General features: G+C 36.2%; 1 protein-coding gene across 4 annotated transcripts in view; it reads right to left on the minus strand.

Annotated features, from left to right (window-relative positions):
* LOC107719142 (oxidation resistance protein 1-like) overlaps positions 1-12,229 on the minus strand; it is a 98,988-nt gene that overhangs the window by 7,887 nt on the left and 78,872 nt on the right. For 3 of the 4 annotated variants that reach the window (XM_016526507.1, XM_016526506.1, XM_016526504.1), the window contains exons 8-11: positions 11,457-11,619; positions 8,172-8,337; positions 3,826-3,906; positions 2,005-2,130 (exon numbers count right to left, since the gene is read on the minus strand). In XM_016526507.1, coding sequence (XP_016381993.1) covers positions 2,005-2,130; positions 3,826-3,906; positions 8,172-8,337; positions 11,457-11,619 — 536 coding nt within the window. The remainder of the gene's footprint in view (positions 1-2,004; positions 2,131-3,825; positions 3,907-8,171; positions 8,338-11,456; positions 11,620-12,229) is intronic. The other variant, XM_016526505.1, reaches the window with a different exon arrangement.

The following is a 12,229-nucleotide window of genomic DNA, read 5'->3' on the forward strand; positions in this document are numbered from 1 at the left end:
TAAGTATATGTTTAATATGTTTCAATTTTGCCATCTTTCCATGAATTATATTAGTGATCATTAAGAAAATACATCTTTTATATTTATTCAGAGGGGGTGTACTCATTTATGCTGTGCACTGTATATATATATATATATACACACACACACACACACACACACACACACACACACAGTGGGCAGCACAGTGCTGTGTGTTTCCTCGACACATGTTCCTGTGCAGCGGTCTCTGTGTCCTCCGGCAGGTCCAGGCTTTCCCAGCGCCTGGAGAGCATTAAATTACTCTGCGTAATGACACGAGTTTATTTGATTTACCAACAAAATGGGCCTACGTCTGAATAAATGGTTCTGCGAGAGGCCACCTCAGGTGATCCATTCACAGAGCGCTGATGCGTTTGAAAGGCACCCGCAGGGCGCAATGACTTAAACCTCATAACTGCACAAAACCTCTGAAGCTTCACTACAAAACACTTCGCAAATGGCACAGTGAGATCAGATCAAAAGATCAGGACGTCATGTGCAAATATTAAGACAATGTCTCTGACAACTGCAGAATTTATTAAATGACAGTCAAAAAGCGTATGAACGCAGTCATGCTATCTTTCTGGATGAGAGCTGAACAAAATGTTTGCTGCAGTGATTCAAATTTGATTAAATGTGAATTGGTCTGTTTAAAATTGGTCTGTTTCAGTGTTATTTTAGCATTATTTAGATACTATTATAATGTTCATTCATTTTGAATTAGCCTTCTTTTTTATATTTTCTATAAAAATATTCTATATTTCAAAATATAGTAATTTTATGTGGTTTGGTAATTGTTTATTTTTAATACATATTTCTATATAGCTTCAAATCACTTAAAGTGGTCATCGGATGCCCATTTTCCACAAGTTGATATGATTCTTTAGGGTCTTAATGAAAGGTCTGTAACACAGTTTGGTTGCAAGAGAGACCTTATTCTAAATCCATAATCCTACCCAATTCTTAACCTTAATTGTCAACAACTACTTTATTAAGTATTAATAAGCAGTAATTAGGAGTATATTGAGGCAAAAGTATAGTTAGTTCATAGTAAATAGTTAGTTAACAGTGAGAATTGGACCCTAATATAAAGTGTGACCAGAATAATTTATGTAGCTATCTATCACTTTTTTGAAAGAATTAAAAGAACCATTTCATGTCTATCCCTGTATTATTCATTAACTTTGATATAGGATTTATAAAGTAATTAGTAATAAGTAATTAAATACTTTTTGGAGAGAGTAATTTGTACAGTAATCTAATTGCACTGTTGAATATGTAATTAGTTTACTTTTTTAGAGTAACTTACCCAACACTGGTCATATGTAAGGTTGAAATCATAATTTGTTCCTTATGTTTCTGAATCCACAGAACAACTCTTTTGCTGCATTAATATTAAATATTATTTTAATACAGTATTCTATCCACACAAGTGGAAGAATTCAGATAATTCTGTCCTCGTAATCTTAAAATTTAGACAATTTTTATGGTGAACCAGTTCTTCATTTTAAATCCTAGTCGTATGAAATACAGTATATATATTTTTTAAATTTGCAAAACTTGTATCTTTAGGGTTACAACAGGGGTGATACACTCAAAGCTACAACTTTGTAACTCATCTACCCCTAAAGGGTGCATATTTGTATTTTTCTTACATGGAAAAGAGTAAGCAGAAACATTCTGCTCAAATTTATGGAAGAAAGAAAATCATGTCAGTTTCAAATGACATGTGGGTGAGTAATCATTTATGGGTCAAGAACTGTCACCTTCACTTTTCAAATCATTCCTATGCCCTTGGTCATAACATGACGAGTGTGAATAAATCTGTCTGTTAACATGTCTGAGATCGTCCTCCGGCCGAGAATCAATAACCGGTGAACAGTGAGGAGGGCCCCCTATTTTTGGACCAGCAGATCGATGAAACACTGTAAAGCCCAGAGCAGTGGGCAGATTTATTTCACTGCCGCGCCACTGAGCGCTTACCTTCTCGATCTGCTCGGCCTCCAGAAGGTCACTGGGTTCGTTCAGGTTAGGCTTGAAAGTCTCTAGCTCCAGGCTGGCGGTGATGGACGTGCCATGTTTGGAGTTCACATCTTCCTTCGTGGTGATCTAAAGACAGAAGAAGCCATTAGCAAACTATGTAGTGACATTCAGATTTATGCCACATAAACCTGAGACTATAGCAAAGCATGACTGTAGATCTTCCTTGAAATTTACCCATGAACTCTTGCAGCAGAGATTTGGTATTCAAAACATTTGTGGAAGTGAGGTTGCATAGATTTAACATGTAAATTCAACACAAGCGGAGTTGACTTCTCTCTAGTGGAATTAACCTAAGGGGACAAACTAACCTGAGAAAATCTTATCTCACAGGAAATGTTTTGGCTAGGCAATATGGGATACTGTATTCATAAAAAGGCTTGTTTTGCATTATTTCCCAAAATCAGTGGTTCTCAACCAGTGGAAATTGTCAGTTTTCCTATTCAGCCTATCATGTTAATAATTAAGCTTGTTCTGACAATGCAGTTAATGGTAATATTAATAAACTTCTTTTTACGAGATGAAGGATTCCTGTAGCTCAAAGAATATGCATTGTGCTAGCAACGCAAGGTCATGGGTTCAATTCCTAGAGAATGCATTAACTAAATGCAATGTAAGTTGCATTGGATAAAAGTGTCTGCTAAATGCACTAAATGTAATGTAAGGACATTTTTGTTCACTTTCATAAGCAATTATGTGCCGTGTTGGATTGCCGCTTGTAGAATCTGGTTTCTGAAGCATAACCAGTTGAGAAGCACTTCTCTAAAGTCTGTTACATCAGGACTAGTGGTGTTATTTTACAATGTAGTGCCACAGACAGTTAACATTCCCTCTCGTGGCCTGAACACACTCAGGTTACACCGGCCGTGCTTCAATTACATCAATTGTTTACAACAAATAACGGGGTAGCAGTCAGTGCAGGTCTCGACCCAAACACCCGCCTGAACCTCAGAACATTCTGGACATGGAAATACAACCCACTTTCTCTAGCATGGCTTCCAGAAAATTCCTCATTTCAGGGATACAACTGCTTGGATTTTCCACTAACAGAGTGCAGCAATTTTGCTGTGATACGTACTCCACCACTCAAAAGATTAGAGTTGACAAGATTTTTTAAAAATGTTTTTAAAATAAGTCTCTTATGCTCACCAAGGCTGCATTTATTTGATCAAAAATACAGTAAAAATGGTAATATTGTGAAATATTATTAAAATTGAAAATACCTATTTTCTATTTGAATATATTTTGAAATATAATTTATTCCTGCGATGCAAAGCTGAATTTTCAGCATAATTACTTCAGTCTTTAGTGTCACTTGATCCTTCAGAAATCATTCTAATATGTTGATTTAGTGCTCAAGAAACATTTCTTATTATTATCAACGTTAAAAACAGCTGTGCTGCTTAATATTTTTGTGGAAACAGCGTTACGGTTTTTTTCAGGATTCTTTGATGAATCAATTATTTATTTGAAATGGAAATCTTCTGCAACATTATAATTTTACAGTCACTTCTGATCAATTGAATGCATCCTTGATGAATAAAAGTATTAATTTCTTTACATTATACTTTTGAAGGGTAGTGCTGTTGCTAAGTTGTGCATCTAAGAACTGTAAAATCACTTCATGGACTACTCTTTATAGGAAATTATGGAATTTTCTGCACAAACATTTGTGTGTCAAACGCAAACTTGCCATCCGCACAAGACAAGTGCAATCTACAAAACCTAGAGCTACATCTGCAGGGTTCTACAGATTTTGTGCACCTGGAGGCGTTTGCATAGGGAGCGCAGATCTTCACTGTTTAACGCATCGATCCGGCGGTGGTACTCAGTCCATGACACTACCTGCTCCAGACACAAGGGGACACAACCACACCGCTGAGCAAGACGACAAGATGAGGCCAAAATATGGAAAAGAATGTGCAGTTTGGGACTCTTTTAATATGTTAACTACTAAAACTGCGGTCGGGAATGATCGTCTTTATATGATATGATATGGAAGAGATGAGTGTAAGATTGAAAGCCTAGATCATGTCATTATATATGCGAAACTACTGTACAAATGTGAGCAGACAACACAGCGAGCGTTTTGCATGAGTGTGTGAATTGTTTTGCATGAAGCTCTGCAGACAAATGTGCGAACCATATTCATAATAGCTAACATAAGCCATAACAGAGCCACATAGAAATTACAAACACTCAATGTCCCCTCCAGAACTAAATATTGTCATTACTTACTCACCCTCATCATCCAAATCAGAAAGATCAGAAAGCCCTAAATTTAACCAGCCTGTCATTTAGACCATCTTACAATCAAAGTGATAGCTCAATCATTAAGCAAGAAAAATGCCATCTGCTGACCTTGAATTTTTTATTGCATTTATTCTTATGTAAATATCAACCCTTACCTGTCACACATATTTTAACAGCTTGTTGGTTGCCACACCTATTAGTATGGGACATGTTGATAACACATTTAACACATGATCTTTGAGCACACACACAAAAAAAAGTTCACCAAAAATTAAAGTTTTGACATAATTTACCCATACTCAGTACATATCAAATCTGCAATTCTTTCTTCCAAGGAAAGGTTAATTTCTGACGAATACTCAAGCCAATTCTTTTCAACATAATGAAAGTGAATCGGTACAAGGGATTTCAAGCTCCAAAATCACAAAATTGTAGTAAGTATTACAAAAGTGTGTACAATACAATACAGTAAAAGTATTTATTTATTTTTTTGGTGAACTATTCCTTTTAAGTCCTGCAACACACTGACTTGCAGTATTAATCGACAGTAAAAGGGAAATGACCAAACCAGAGGTCATACTACTCCAAGACGGTAAATAAAAGTTTTAGCCGATAAGTTGCCACTTTACAGTCCTCAATAATGTACAAGGAGGAAGGTAAACTATAGCACTCATAAAAAATGCATCTCGTCTCAGGTGAGACATTGGCTGATTCTCTCACACACACACACACACACACACACACACTGACCATGTCTGGTCAGCTATCCTTGTGGGGACTCTCCATAGGCGGAATGGTTTTTATACTGTACAGACCCTATTTTCTATTGCCCTACACCAACCCTACCCCTAAACCTACCCCTCACAGGAAACTTTCTGCATTTTTAGATTTTCAAAAAACTTCATTATGTGTGATTTATTAGCTTGTTTACCCGTGGGGACCTCAATTTAGGTCCCCACTGTGACACGAGTCCCCATGAGTCTGTGTGTATTCAGGTTTAAGTCCCCACCAGAATAGAAAAACAGGTGTACACACACACACACACACACAAGGCTCCAGCATCACAGATCAACAGCATCAGCAGACTGTCATATCTCACTTTTACACTGTTTTACTTCAAAAGCAGCAACACTAACCCATTAGACAGCACGTGTCAATCAACACAGCCAGACATGATACGCTAATATTTCAACAGCCCGCTAACACATTACGCTTTAGCGAACGCATTCACTCAACACTTGCGTTTACATACATAAGTGTACTTAGGAGTCAGAGGTTTTCCTTCCTTCACCCGCTTGGAGAACATGATCTCACTGTCTGTCACATTCAGCCTGCCTTCCACCGACCGACAACATGACATATTCAGACATAAACACGACGGCAAGACAATGACGGACACTTATGTGAGCCAATGACATCCGACCAAATGGAAGAATTCGGTCTCTGATTGGCTCTGTTAAAATGCGTCACGCCTCCTGCCCGAAAGGCTTTCAGCGCTTTTAAAGGAACAATCGCACCTAAACGCGACCTCTAAATATTTTGATCAATAAAGCTTGCGAAATGCGAATGAGTCAAATGATTGATGCTATAACGCGGACGGATCAAAACGGACACTATGAAAAACAAGGCTGTCGACGAGGACTCGTTCTAAGTAAAATACACACCTATTCTTTATCTGGATTAATCAAGCCTGCATTTAGTCCCCTTCTCATTAAACTAATAAACTGTTTTTGGAAGTAGAACAACTAAACTGAAACACTCTGGCCATGTTTCAAACGTCACTAACCATGAACACTAAATAACCTAGTGAGCTGCCTACCTAGACAGCATTTTTGGGTATTGATGCTCACATTGTTCTTTAAGTAGGCTGTTCACTATATTTTGAGAAACAACAAAGTAACTTGAGGGAATACAGTACCAGATGTCTGATCATCACATTATTTAATACTAATAGTAAGTAAATGTATTTAGTACATGCTTTAGTTTAAAATGACTTAAATGGAAGAAACTGTAACACTTCTCACATTTTCTTCAGTAACTCACAAACTACTTAAAATCGACCTGACATTTTTTAAGAAATATAACAAACATACATATGCGCCAACAATAATAATGCAGATAAAATATTTACACTGAGAATTAATATTAAATGTAACACAAGAAGTCAGAGTATTATAATTGCCACAGGCAATTTAAACACTTTAAAAATTATACTAATCCATGTAAATCAAATAAAAGCACACCTCAAAGTGATAATTTAATTGCGTTCTAGAATATTTTCATTTTTGAATGACACTAATTCTTTTTGGTGTCAGGAATAATGTTTAAAGCAAAAAGTGCTTATACTTGTTTAAATAAATAGAGTAATAAAATTGTGAGAACACTAGTGAAATGACTTATTTTCATGCAACAAATATATAGTGAAAAGTGAAAAAAGTGAAAAGTTTAAAAGTATGCCTCTCTTTTTTGCTTTAATGGCAACAGCACCTGATAATCCATGTTATCCCAGATTGCTCTGTATCTCTGTGCATCTCTGTAGATATTTTAATGAAACAATATTCCTTACATATGTTAATGTCCCCAACCTGTTAACGTTTAACAGCCAAAACAATGTTTAAATTTACAGGCATGACTATATTTAGTCCCCTTCTCATTAAACCAATAAACTGCTTTTTGTGAGTAGAACAACCAAACTGAATCACCCTGGCCATGTTTCAAATGTCACTAAACATAACCATCAAATAACCTAGTGAAATGCCTACTTAGACCTACTTGTCAACGTTTAACAGTCAAACAATGTTTATTTTCACAGGCATCACAATTTCAGACAGCAGAGAAAAATACGGGACATTCAAAATGCAACTTTCATGCCTAAAAATCAGTTTCACAAAGTAAAACAACTACACTTAATTGCACTTAAGAGGTAGCTTGACTGAGCATGTGCTAAACAAGTATCATCACTCAGATTGTTTAGTGTTACAATTGATCCCCTGCATATCCTGGGGGTCACAATATCCAATTGAGTTCATGACTCACGCCACCCCTGCAGCCATGATCAGAGAAAGTTAATTTTACTTATTCATATCAAAAGATCATGTGGCTTTGCAAAGATCCTCCAGTTCCCGAATAACAAATCAGTCTATTTTGTTCCCTACATCATTAATTTAAAGTCAAATTTAAATGCTGCCGCAGTCGTAGTATCGTTTTCTCAGTGCCACAGATTGGTTTCAATGCGGCAACCAGAACACAATAACATGCAGGGAAATATCAGACGGTATTATCCAATCAGTAAAACATTCAAACGGAGCTTTATAAAAGACACACCACGCATAATACATCAGGTAACAACACTTGCACCTGTTGGCATGATTTGCTTGAATCTCATTCAGGCATGACATAGTCGGGCTAAACCATGCCTTTTTAGACACGACTGAGGGATCCATGCATGCATAAACTGCATACATGTGCCTCTTTCTTAAAAAACAAAACAAATAAAATAATAAAACAATTGCACACTCATGCAAAACACCAGCTGCAAGCTCACAGTGCACAATGCATCTTGGTTTCACCAAAACAACCCAGTCGGAGAAACATTTAGCAAGATTGAATACGGGAGCTCTGACAACAACGTATGACTGGTGCATGAAGGTGTATGAAGTGGGGGGAACACGATAAAGACACTTCCAGAAACCTGGAACATAGAAACAGACAATAAAAGCAAACAGACAGGTGCAAATACAATAAAGAGAAAATATCTGAATCAAATACAGTGCATATCAGCACAGAATACAGACACGAGCGTAAATCACAGATATGATATCAATCCAAACATGTGAGCTGGACGGGCTGTACAGTACCTCCCACTCCTTAGCTGAATTTTCTACAGTTTGCTGCTCCTCGTTTGCCTCCGACTCCTCGATTTTCTTCACCACAATGAAGCCAGGATCACGGCTGATGCTTCCTACCCCGTCCCCAAAAACATCCGGGCTCCACTGGATGAAGAAAACGTACAGGTGGTCTGACCTAGAGAAATAATGACAAACACATTGTTACAAATAATATTACATGTCATCTTTTAATTGCTTATGAGCCAGATACAGTAGAATCTGCTGAATTTTTCCATATTTTCTGCTCTGACTTTAGGGAAAAATGAGGAATTCTGTGGAATGGATTTAGACATGGTTAAATATGTTAAAGGAGTCATATGATGCGATTTCAAGTTTTCCTTTCTCTTTGGAGTGTTACAAGCTGATTGTGCATAGATAAGATCCCTGAAGGTGCAAAGACTAAAGTCTCAAAACCAAAGAGATATTCTTTATCAAAGTTAAGACTCTGCCACGCCCCCCTAAAACGCAATCACAATGCACTGGGTCAGCTGGCCAATCAGAGCAGACTGCGCTTGTCGGAAGGAGGGACTTTGTAGAAAACTAAGCATTTGAGAGAGGCGGGGCACAGAGGACCTACAATAGTGTACAGTATTTGAAAAATAATGTGTTTTTTTAGCATTAAAGCACGTCAACATATTCTGTTACAACAAATACACAAAATAATGATCTTTAAAAAAGCATCATATGACCCCTTTAAATAAGTTACATTCATATCAGTAGTGTAAAGAATAATCCAAATATAAAGAATATTTCATTAACAAACATGTCTGATCAAATGTGCTCCATTCTAATTTAAGTAGTATTAAGATAAAAAAAAAAAAAATTTTTTTTAAATAAAAAATGAGGTATCTATAATAAATTACACAACCATACCATTCAAAAGTTTGGGGTTGGTACAATTTTTTTTAAAAATGTTTTTGAAAGAAGTCTATTATGCTCACTAAGGTTGCATTTATTTGATAAAAATATAGTAAAACACTATAATATTATTACAACTTAAAAGAAGTGTTCTTTTTTAATACATTTTAAAATGTAATTTATTTCTGTGTTGGCAAAGCTGAATTTTCAGCATCATTACTCCAGTCTTCAGTGTCACATGATCCTTCAGAAATCATTATAATATGCTGCTTTGCTGCTCAAGCAACATTTCCTTTTATTATCAGTGTTGAAAATAGTTACACTATTATAATTTAACATAAAAGCTTAATATTTTTGTAGAAACTGTGATATTTTTTTCATTGATGAATAAAAAGAACTGCATTTACTTGAAATGAAAATATTTACTAGCTCCATTCTAATTTAAGTAGTATTAAGATAAAAAAAAAAAAAATTTTTTATTTTACAGGATGAAAATAGTGACTATATAAATAATAATAAAAAAATATTTTTTTTAAAATAAAAAATGAGGTATCTATAATAAATTACACAACCATTCAAAAGTTTGGGGTTGGTACAATTTTTTTTTTAAATGTTTTTGAAAGAAGTCTATTATGCTCACTAAGGTTGCATTTATTTGATAAAAATATAGTAAAACACTATAATATTATTACAACTTAAAAGAAGTGTTCTTTTTTAATACATTTTAAAATGTAATTTATTTCTGTGTTGGCAAAGCTGAATTTTCAGCATCATTACTCCAGTTTTCAGTGTCACATGATCCTTCAGAAATCAATATAATATGCTGCTTTGCTGCTCAAGCAACATTTCCTTTTATTATCAGTGTTGAAAATAGTTACACTATTATAATTTAACATAAAAGCTTAATATTTTTGTAGAAACTGTGATATTTTTTTCATTGATGAATAAAAAGAACTGCATTTACTTGAAATGAAAATATTTACTAACATGATAAATGTCTCCACTGTCACTTTTTGACCAATCTAATGTGTGCTTGCTGAACCCAGCAGTTTGAACAGTAGTGCATGTAGCTTTTGTTTTTAAACAGGCAAAGCTGTGGAAAACTCGGTGTGACTTGCAACAGGACGCGACAGGCGGCTGACAGGCAGCGTGAGCTTCAAAGCCTCGTCTCTCGGGCCCTGCTCACGCACTATTGTCATGATACTTTACACTGATCATCCGGGTCGCCACCCAACTAGGTCACATAGCCGGGCCCGGCCGTGTCTCAGGGACAACAGCAGACAGCAGTTTGGCCACAGAGCTCTGCAGCTCTCCAGCAGTACAGACGCTGTTCAGGACTACATCATACAGCATGTCTGGAGTTCTTTTCCTAACTTGTAGACTGTGTCAAAGCTAATCTATTCTGACTCTCTCATTCTGATTTAGCCCAGCAAGTGTTTCCTAAAAAAATATCTGTGACTCATCTCATACAGTGATAACAGACAGAATAAGTTCCAGTGGGATGAAGAACACTGAACGCTTGTGTTGAATCAGAGGGTAGATGAAATCAAACAAAGACAGCACTGTTTCAGTACTAGAAAGCTGATTGCATAATGAGACCATGTTAAATTGACATCATTTCTCATTTAAAACTAAACTGACTTCTCACAAAACGATTTCAATTGAATTATGCTGTGTAATTTCATAGAGAAACATGTTTTGAAACATGTTTTGTGTGGATCTGACAAAAATATGAATAGGTAACATTTCAGCCCATACTAATACTAATACTAACCAGGTTACCATTTACATCATTTCTCATTGAAAATGAAAGTGACTTCTCACAAAATCAAATTCGAAACTGAATTATGCTGTGTAATTTCATAGAGAAATGTGTTTTGTGTGAATCTGACAAAAACATGAATAGGTCACATTTCAACCCAAAATAATAATAAGATGATGAAGAGAAGAAATTATACATTTTGTAAAAATAAAATGAACAAATAATATAATAAATGATAAAATGACATTTAGCATAAAGAAAAAAGGCTAAATAAAATAAAATAAAATAATAAAACATTTACATGGAACAAACCACACCTAAAAAACATGGATGGATGGATGAATGGATGGATAGATAGATAGACAGATAGACACAGTCAGACAGACAGACAGATAGATAGATAGATAGATAGACAGACAGACAGTTAGATAGACAGACAGACAGACAGACAGACAGATAGATAGACACAGACAGACAGACGATAGATAGATAGATAGATAGATAGATAGATAGATAGTCATTTGACCAACATGTAAATTCAATCTGAGTGTGTGGCTTTTCCAGAATCAAGTGCAAAATAGACCAGATTTTATACAAATAATGGACACAAATAAAATTCTACATGTCCGACTCACCTCTCCTGGGGAACGGCAAACCAGTACTCATGCTTGCGGTCACGCTGTGCATACTGCTGCATGGAGGCGCTGGCATTGGACACAAATGTCTTCTTCATGGCCTTGCCAACCCGCAGACACAGAAACTTGTGAGACTTCTGCCTCTCCTTGGACACCACGAGGCCTGAAACACAGAAACAAAAGCTCACCCTAAAAGCCCACCACAGAAACTGAGCAAAGGTAAAAACATCCACCATGATACAAAGAAGAATCTGCAGTTGAAATTTGTCTTGCAAAACTGACTAATACATGACCAAGTTTGAATGGCTGTCTATATAATGTGATGCAATAATGCATCAATCAGCTCACGGCCTGCATATGAAGGACACGAAGCACATTATCTAAAAAAATAGACATGCAATAATCACTGGAACAAAAACACATGGCTTCAAATGAACTAAACCCTGCCGGGAGCGCATATCCGAAGCTGAAACCAATGCATCTTTTGTTAATAACTGATCAGAAGGTCAACACAATGGGAGATGTAGAAAGAAACACCTTACACCAGTGCTGTAGGAGCCAAAGCCCTTTACACAGCCAATGCAACATTAATCTACTTACACTGCAGAACACAGTGGGAGGGCATTCATTTTCAATGGGCTAATTTGGTGTGTAATTCAGATGACTTCTGAAGTGGGTCCTGAGCTGTGGTAATAACCCCCTGTGATTTGTCAGAACAGTTCAATGATCCAAAAAGGAATATGTGCCGGGACAGGAGTTGAACTTCATTCTCA

Source organism: Sinocyclocheilus rhinocerous, unplaced genomic scaffold, assembly GCF_001515625.1.
Source record: "Sinocyclocheilus rhinocerous isolate Xijiao unplaced genomic scaffold, SAMN03320098_v1.1 scaffold1084, whole genome shotgun sequence".
NCBI classification, from domain to species: Eukaryota; Metazoa; Chordata; class Actinopteri; order Cypriniformes; family Cyprinidae; genus Sinocyclocheilus; species Sinocyclocheilus rhinocerous.